General features: G+C 41.1%; 1 protein-coding gene across 3 annotated transcripts; it reads right to left on the bottom strand.

The window, feature by feature from the left end:
- Positions 1 to 493: 493 nt before the first annotated feature.
- On the bottom strand, positions 494 to 8,215 carry LOC127162550 (uncharacterized). Of its 3 annotated transcripts, none has more exons than XM_051105340.1 (2): positions 7,978 to 8,215; positions 494 to 5,578 (listed from the first exon to the last, which is right to left on the bottom strand). In XM_051105340.1, exon 2 carries the CDS (start codon positions 2,563 to 2,565, stop codon positions 1,651 to 1,653), a length of 915 nt encoding a protein of 304 aa, XP_050961297.1. In that variant the 5' UTR covers positions 2,566 to 5,578; positions 7,978 to 8,215; the 3' UTR covers positions 494 to 1,650. The 3 variants fall into 3 exon arrangements, with proteins under 3 accessions (XP_050961297.1, XP_050961298.1, XP_050961299.1); XM_051105341.1 differs by having other exon boundaries at positions 494 to 5,571; XM_051105342.1 differs by having other exon boundaries at positions 494 to 2,957.
- Positions 8,216 to 9,241: the final 1,026 nt, after the last annotated feature.

Genomic DNA, 9,241 nt, shown 5'->3' with positions numbered 1-9,241 from the left:
TTTTCTTAGTCAGAAAACGCTAGTTCATGTAGTTTCATGAAAAAAGCTGACCCATATTAAAATGTTTCACATGCATGAAAGGAATATTTACAATGCAGAAAGACACTTCTTGATGTGTTAGAAGTTTTCTGCATATGAAATTTAGTTAGAGACTCAGTTCATAAAACGCTTAGTCTGGGTCTTCTAGGAGCGCCAATAATGTTTTTAGGCATCTCAGCTCATGAAACCAAGGCATGCTTGGAATCGCTCTAAAACGTCTTTTCTCAGTCAGAAAATGCTAGGTGATGCAGTTTCATGAAAAAAGCTGACCCATATTAAAATGTTTCACATGCATGAAAGGAATGTTATTTACAATGCAGAAAAACGCTTCTTGATGAGAATTTAATATCTAACTTAATTAACTGCAGAGATTCGTTTTTAGTTGAGCGATGGAGAACAGAGTCAGGATCCTGGACCATTGAGATGACCACACACAGAAAAAGTGTAATTCACTCAAAGGCATTTTATTAAAGAAAGACTCCAATATTTATATTGTAAAATAGGGAAGTGAAAGATCAAACATCACACCCTTCAGGAAACAACAGTACATCATGTCCTATGATTCTCTAGGCTAGACTATGTCATGTCTGCTTTTCAGGTTAGTATGAGAAGGGCACAGGAGGTCAGGATTATTACAATCTCACAATGGCCACTTTAAGACAGAATGTCTTACTTAACACTCCTGTGCCTCGTATAAAACAATCGTATTAGTATTAATATCAGTAATAGTATTAATGTCACATCAATATAAAACAAAACAATCATATTAGTATTACTGTTGAATCAAGATACACATCAATATGACTAATATCATTTTGCAATTGAATACATGTAATCATCTGGAATCATCTTTCTGATTATAATGATATAAAATACTGTAATCATCTCTATGATTGTATCGAGTAATCAAGCAAAAAATCAGACTCTGTTATACTTCATTTAAACTGCATCTTCCGCATTCCAGTTATACCCTTCAGGCTCTAACTGATACACACGAGCATAGCTGCTGTATTCATCTTCATCCTGTTCAATATTAGGTCTTGGATCTGGAGCTGGTGGACGAGCCCCTTCTTGTTGCGCACTTAGCATAACTTGATAACTCCCTCTCGTTGTAAGCGAAGCAATAGTATGCATAATAGAATTGTTGATACACTGAATTAGACATGTAGCGATCAACAACACAATTAAGAGTAAAACAATAATCTGTATTACAGTGGTGAAAATCCAGGTTCCCCATCCACCCCAGAGGCTGTCCAGCCAGCTAAACCAGGAGTCATCTTTTCTTGGCTCCGGGATGGATTCCCTCATGTGAGTTAGGATGTCTGTGATGTTATCTGAATTATCTGGAATATAGAAACAACAAGATACCCCCAACATTTTACAAACTCCCCCTTTCTCAGAGGTCAACAGATCAAGGACCAATCTATTTTGGATAACTGCTTCTCTCATTTTCTTTAGCTCGTCCGTGATTAGCCCTAATGCATGAGCTGTATCATTCTCCAATGACAAAACCTGCCATGCTAACCCATTGATTTTATTTAAGGCTACTGTTGTCCCTACTCCAGTAAAGAATCCCGCTAAGGATTATCCTATATTTTCCCCTGGAGTTGTTCATGGATCCAATGTCTTATACCCGTTATATCGATTAGGCATGCTATTTACATCTCGTTTCTCTCTGGTCTGTCGTGCAGCAAGCCCCATGATAGTCTCACTACCTCTTTTTACCAATACTGTGGTTTCTGTGGAGAGTAGAGCAGGATAACAACATCCACGCCAATCTCCTTCATCTAAATGATAATAAGCCATCCCTCCACAGGTCCAAATCATCCCTGGTGCACTATCAAGATGTGAGAACGGACACCCAAAATGCTCTATTGTCCCATTTTGATACCTAACAGTGCAATTACTCTTACCCTGAACTGTGTTATTCACTGTTATGGTGGTTCTGCAATCTGACATCCCCACATAATGTTTTCCCTTAGTTGCACAAATACATAAATCTGCGAGGTGTGACTGCACCTGAAATGCTGGTCCTTTAAAAGGTAGTCCTGGATATGAACAGTTATAATCTTTGAGCGCAAACCTCAGTGCCCTATTCGCTCTTATGTTATCTGCCATCTGCATTATCACAGTCATCTGCCTTGGCATATCACACTTGTCTTTCTCAGGGTGTAACACTTCTGAGGTTATTTGTTGTGTTTTCCACACTGACTGTAACTGCATACAAATCCAACACTCTCCTCCTACCTCATTCCTCAAAACACTTCTTTGCAGTAGTGCCAATGCACATGCATAATTTCCTTCACACTTAGTTTTCTCTGCCCTAACCTCCTTCATACCAACATTCATATCTGAATTCATAATAAATTCTATATTGGTTGGTGAAACATCACACGGCGTATCAACTGGATTCGGAAAAAGTCCCTTCATTACCTCTTTCGTTAATTGAACAATAAGTTCGTCAAATGCAAGAATAGCTTCTACAATTGAACACTGCGTGAAACTCTCTAGTGGCGGATAGTCCATCAATTTGGCCCTTAATGCGTACAGGATTATGTAAGGAGTTAGCACTGTTTGGCTCAATGGGCCACCTATCTTCTAGCCTCGGATAACCCCCACCTCACTATAAGAGGTAGTTCCCTCCTCAGCTTAATCAGTGTTTTTCCTCCTACCTGTTAAGCATTAAGGTGAATACTTTTCAGTATTCAATTTTAAATTGGAGCTTTCCTGCTCTCCTGTAGAATACTGCTTCACTCTTGAGGCGTGTATCCACTGCGGCTGGTAGTCTGTCAGAACTCCCGTCCTGGTTACTGCAATCACAGTGGCTGGTCCGATTTACTTCGGCTCTCCTATCCTCGTCGGCTTCAGACTTTTGATCAGCACACTCTGGCCTGGAACAAAAGGATGAGTAGGCTTTTCTGAGGGGAGAGGAAGACACAAAGAAACATCAGCACATATAGAGTTAAGTTTTTCTATTAAGGAAGTCACATAGTCCTCCTGTATCACCTCCAGGTCTCCTAAAGAAGCAATGCCTGCGCGGCCTTTGACCCATGGGGTCGGGAAAGGCCTACCCATTAGTATTTCAAATGATGACAGTTTAGTGGTGGAAGATGGAGTCATTCTTATTTCTGTTAACACTGCTGGTAGCAAATCGACCCATTTTTTCCCCGTTTCCAGCATGGCTTTTGTCAGGTGTCCCTTAATGGTTTTGTTTAAACGTTCCACGTTCGAACATGATTGCGGATGGTACGGTATGGAGAAATGCCAATCGATGGACAATGATTTGGCCAAAAACTGCGTAACCCTGGACGCAAATGGCATCACATTGTCACTCTCAATGGTAGTAGGTATACCAAATCTGGGAATTATTTCTTTAGTTAGAATTTTAACCACGGTCTTAGCGTCCTCTTTTGCACACGGGAACGCTTCTGGCCACTTCAAAAATCGGTCTACTATAACCAGAAGGTACTTTAAATTACCTATTGGTGGCATATGCGTAAAATCGACCTGCACATGCTGAAAAGGTGCTTCTGGGTGCAGTTATGCTTCATGTTTAATCGGTCTGTGCGGATTTACCTTAGCACACGTAAGACACGAGTCCAGAATCAGCTTGGCTGTTTTATGTACATCTGCAATGCAGTACAAGCGATTTATTACTTGTACTACTTTTGCACAGCTTGTATGCGACAAACCATGGTAATGCCTAATGAGGATTACCAATCATAACTTTGGAATGCTATTCTTCCCTTTTCATCCCTCACAATACCATCTTTATCTGGGGCACACCCGTGTTTACTCCAATGTTCTAAGTCAGTTTGTGTCGGTTGACTTTGCAGAATCTTAATGTCAATTTCAGGTACATTAGTTATGTGCACAGCCATAGTTACCTGACTTTTGTTACCCACATCAAATGGCGGTTTAATCTGGGCCTTTGCCGCTTGGTTTGCAGCCTCATCTGCTTTTATATTTCCTACAGCTTGTTCATCATCTCCTGCTGCTACCTTTTACTTTTATTATGGCCACTTCGGCAGGTAGCTGTACTGCTTCAGTTAACTGTCCTATTAAGTTTGAATGCGCTATTGGTTTACCATCTGCTGTCTTAAAATCCCTAGCTTCCCATGTTCTGGCAAAGTGATGCACCACCTGATGCATCAGCCTACATGCTCTTATTAACGCTACCAATTCTGCAGCTTGCGCTGAATTATAGTCTAAGGCATAAGCTTCTATTGTTTCCCCAGTTTCTGACACCACAGCATACCCACAAAGGTAGACACCATCAAAAGGTTTTGAACATGATCCATCAACATATATGTGCTCCCCCCCATCCAGGGGCGAATCCAAGAGATCGGCCCTGGAAGAACATGAGGTCAATTCAATGATACAATCATGATTTTCATTACCATCTATCATGTCAGCCATTCCAAGAACCCCTAATAAAGCAGGATTAATTGATGATGTTGGCTGAATGGTGAGGTTTTTTTGTGGCCAGCAGAATTGCCTCGTAGCCTGAACGTCGTTGCGTCTGCATGTTGTGTAGGATTGCTCCTACCTGATGTGAAGTATATACAATGATTGGATGCGACAGGACAATCCTCTCAGCCATCTGCACCACTATAGCAGCCACTGACACAGCACGAAGACATGCTGGCACGCCTGCAGCTACATTACCCAATTTTCTAGACAGGTAAGCTACAGGTCTGTAGGTGGAACCATGCTGTTGCACCCATGGCCACCCCCTCCGTCTCCCGGACATGCAAATGGAACTCTTTTTGGAAGCTGGGGAGTCCCAGGGAAGGGGCTGTGGTGATGGCCTTCTTCAATGCCGTGAAGTGCATTTCTGCCTCGTCAGTCCAGTTCAATGGCGTTTTAGGTGGAGCTTTGTGATCGATTAGACTTCTCAGATATTTGTCATGTATCGCACAGTCAGGTATCCAGGATCTACAATAGTTCACAAGTCCCAAAAAGCTTTGAAGCTGCTGCACAGTTTGTGGGGACTTCATCTTCCTGATCATCTGGACCCTGTCTGTGGAAATCGCTCGCAAACCTTGCGTTATTATGTGTCCCAGGTATGCTACCTTAGGCTGGACCCACTGGAGCTTTTCTTTCGAGGCTTTAAACCCAGCTTGTGCAAGGACGTTGCAGATGATGATGGAGGCTTTCTCACAGTCCTCACGTGTTTCCGAAGAAATGATCAGGTCATGTTTTTCCATCAGCTTTTACCACCGGATTAATGGGTGTGTTGTATGGCGAATGAGTCGGCACGAGGACACCCTGCTGGACAAAATTGTCAATCAATGGTTTAATACCAAGTTCCTTGTCTTTTGACAAAGGATATTGTTTAATGTAGACTGGCTGTTTAGTTTTAAGCTTTGCTTTATACGGTTCCATGTCAATAAAACCTGTTTCGTCTTTATATTGTGACCATAATGATGGATCAATCATAGTCTCTACCATTGGTGGTATGTCAGCCTTGGATTCAGCTGGTTGTGGTTCACTGTGTTCTTCCCATGTAGGCAAAGGATTCATTGAGGCCTGTAAGCTTGATAGGAAAGAAAACACAACCTGATTATCAGTAAATTTAATATCCATATTCAATTTGTGCATTATATCTCTTCCAAGTAAATTTAGTGGAGCTCCTGGTATAATTGTGAATTTGTGAAAAAATGGCTTGCATCCAGGAGCTCTTACCTCCAAAGGGGGCGTTACAGGACATGCAATGTCAGTTCCTGAAATTCCCACAGAGTTAACTATTTGATTAGAAATGGGATCCTCATAATGTGCAGAGGTCATAGATGATCTATCTGCCCCTGTATCAAAAAGGAAAGTTTGACCATGCACCATTAATGTAAAATATGGTAGTTCTTCACCATGATTTGAAAATGTAAGGGTCATCATAGATAAATCGGAACTGACATTACTCTGTAGGCATCCCTATTGTTGTTTGTTATCCCATGTAGTTGGATATTGGGCTGATGTTAAGCCTCTCTGCTGTGGCTGTGGCCTGTCTCTACCCTGCTGTGGCTGTGGCTGTCTCATTTGAAACTTCCTCTTTATCCAACCCCTTTCTCTTTGACCTTCTGACCGACAAAAGCGCTGTTTGTGCCCTGGTCGGCCACATAAATAGCACACTATTCTTGTGTTTTTTGGTTGCACCAATCGTGGTTTCACTTCTACTCCCTGGCCATACTGAATCCCTTTCACTTCCTGGCCTGTAAACATCGCAGCCTCAGTTTTAGCCACAAACCCTCCAGAGGAATCTAGTTCCCTAACTCGCTTCCCTAAAGCATCTATCTCCATGTCAAATAGATTTGTAGTTGTAATTCTGATTAGTTGAGCTTGCTTGCATTGCATGTTGTTCAAGAATGTATTAATAAACAAAGCCCGCATTTCAGTATTCAGTAGGAGTTTAGACTCCTCTACCCAGGACTTTTTAAACCGTAGGTAGAAATCAGAAGCTGATTCTTTAGGTTTCTGCTTTGTATTTGCAGCAAATGATAGATCTTGTCTGTTCCCCATTCGTTTATCTGGGAAAATTCTCAGTTCTTTAAAGAACGTGTCATGATTTTCAGACTTCTCCCAAAAAAACTCATGAGGGCTACTGGCTGTAGCTGTGCCCGATATTTTATCATTCTCATAGCATAGTGTTGGACATTCAGTAATCAACATTGATTCAGTGACATCTGCTTCTAGCGTTCTCGCCAGAACCGCCCTATAATCTGCACCAGTAAAGTGAGCATACCTTGTATGCGTTTGCAGAATAGTCACAAATTTGCTTGGGTTCTGAGGAGAAGGCAAACTTTTGCATATTGCTTCCATATCTGCCATTTTTATAGGCTTAACGGTTATTCCGTTACCAGATCTTAGCCATACCATTGCACCGTTGGATCTCTCATTGAACACTTCCATTTCATTGCTAACTTTAGCAGATTTTGCAGTTTCTGTGTTCATTTCTGTCATTTTAAATTTAGGTGCAGACGGTGCTGTAATTTTAGGTGTGCAGTAGGGTGGGGGTTTATCCCCTATGGATCCCAGTTTTGTCTTGCCACATAAGCAGCCACTAGTTTTTTCTCTGGGCCCTGGTCCCAAACTTGTTTCATCTTTTTCCATATACCATAACTCTTATTCATATAGTTGTAATCCCAATTAGGATCGCCCCAGCCCTCTTTGACTAGACTTTTAGCCAACCACATGCCCTCATCTGTGAATGAACCCTCTCGTGGATACGGTATTTCAATTTGCGGTTTCATTTTTTCTGACCATCCTGCCATATTACTGACATATGGTTCTGTATAAATTCCCTGATTATTTCTGTACATAAAATCAACTGGCGTTTCCCCCGGTAGCGGTCTCGATACTGAACCCCCCATCTTCCACTTTTAGGAGTTAGTATTAGCGGTTAGTAAGCATAAATTCTCTGCACTCTATTGCTCAACCTCAACTGTAGTGCATGTATCGTATTGTGACTTTGGGTGATGGTCCTATATTTCGGCTCACACAAGAATTTACGTCCTGATCGCTGCTAAATCACCTTCTTTTGTTTGGGTGCTTCCCTATTTCTTTTGGGCTTTCGCCAAACCGTTCAGCTCCCACCGAACCGCATTCGGGTCGCCCCTAAAGCACCTTCTTTTTGTCACAATATATCAACATGCAGTAACAATTGGAAAAAAAAATTCACAAATATGTGATTATTAATAATTTCCTTATTTTGTTATTCCCGCGAAATAATTTACGCAGCCGTGATCCAAAAATACAGTGTGATCAGTACTGTATATCCAAATCACTCTCCATGCTAATAGTTACCACGTAACTACTGTTGCCAGCCGAAAGTGTTACAACAATGGAACCGAAGTTCCACTAACGACTAGTGATTACCCAAAACAAGAAACCTACAAGGGGCAAGCGCTGTATTTCCTTTAAGAAATATCAAAAAACACTTACCCCCTTTATCGTAGGCTCCTTTTCTGATCCCCGGCGCGTCTTTCCCACTCGATCTTGGGACAGTGCTCCCGGTTCGTAGGGAGATTAGGGAAATAATTTTCCCCCCCTTCGCGGACGAGCCCCCAACTGTTAGAATTTAATATCTAACTTGATTAACTGCCGAGATTCGTTTTTAGTTGAGCGATGGAGCACAGAGTCAGGATCCTGGACCACTGAGATGACCACACACAGAAAAAGTGTAATTCACTCAAAGGCACTTTATTAAAGAAAGACTCCAATATTTATATGGTAAAATAGGGAAGTGAAAGATCAAACATCACACCCTTCAGGAAACAACAGTACATCATGTCCTATGATTCTCCAGGCTAGACTTATGTCATGTCTGCTTTTCAGGTTAGTATGAGAAGGGCACAGGAGGTCAGGATTATTACAATCTCACAACGTCTTTTCTCAGTCAGAAAATGCTAGTTGATGCAGTTTCATGAAAAAAGCTGACCCATATTAAAAATGTTTCACATGCATGAAAGGACTGTTATTTACAATGCAGAAAAAACACTTCTTGATGTGTTAGAAGTTTCATACATTTCATATTCAGTTAGAGCCTCAGTAATTTAAAATGCTTAGTAAGAGCCTTTTAGGAAAGCCAATAGTGATTTTAGGCATCCTAGCTCATTAAACCAAGGCATGCTTGGAAACGCTCAGTAAAAATGCGTCTTTTCTCAGTGAGAAAACGCAAAGTTCATGAAGTTTCATGAATAAAGCTGACCCACATTAAAAATGTTTCACATGCATGAAAGGAATGTTATTTACAATGCAGAAAGACACTTCTTGATGTGTTAGAAGTTTTATTATATTTCATATTTAGTTAGAGCCTCAGTTCATAAAACGCTTAGTTAGAGCCTTCTAGGAACGCCAATAGTGATTTTAGGCATCTCAGCTCATGAAACCAAGGCATGCTTGGAAACGCTCTAAAACGTCTTTTCTCAGTCAGAAAACGCTAGTTCATGCAGTTTCATGAATAAAGCTGACCCACATTAAAAATGTTTCACATGCATGAAAGGAATGTTATTTACAATGCAGAAAGACACTTCTTGATGTGTTAGAAGTTTTTTGCATATGAAATTTAGTTAGAGCCTCAGTTCATAAAACGCTTAGTTAGAGCCTTCTAGGAACGCCAATACTGATTTTAGGCATCTCAGCTCATGAAACCAAGGCATGCTTGGAAACGCTCTAAAACGTCTTTTCTCAGTCAGAAAACGCTAGT

Source organism: Labeo rohita, unplaced genomic scaffold (assembly GCF_022985175.1).
Source record: "Labeo rohita strain BAU-BD-2019 unplaced genomic scaffold, IGBB_LRoh.1.0 scaffold_965, whole genome shotgun sequence".
NCBI lineage: Eukaryota > Metazoa > Chordata > Actinopteri > Cypriniformes > Cyprinidae > Labeo > Labeo rohita.
This window is presented reverse-complemented; position numbering and strand designations above follow the sequence as displayed.

What these genes read in the sequence shown, in the direction of transcription:
- LOC127162550 (XM_051105340.1), bottom strand. Translation starts at nt 2,565, where the DNA reads ATGGACTATCCGCCACTAGAGAGTTTCACGCAGTGTTCAATTGTAGAA.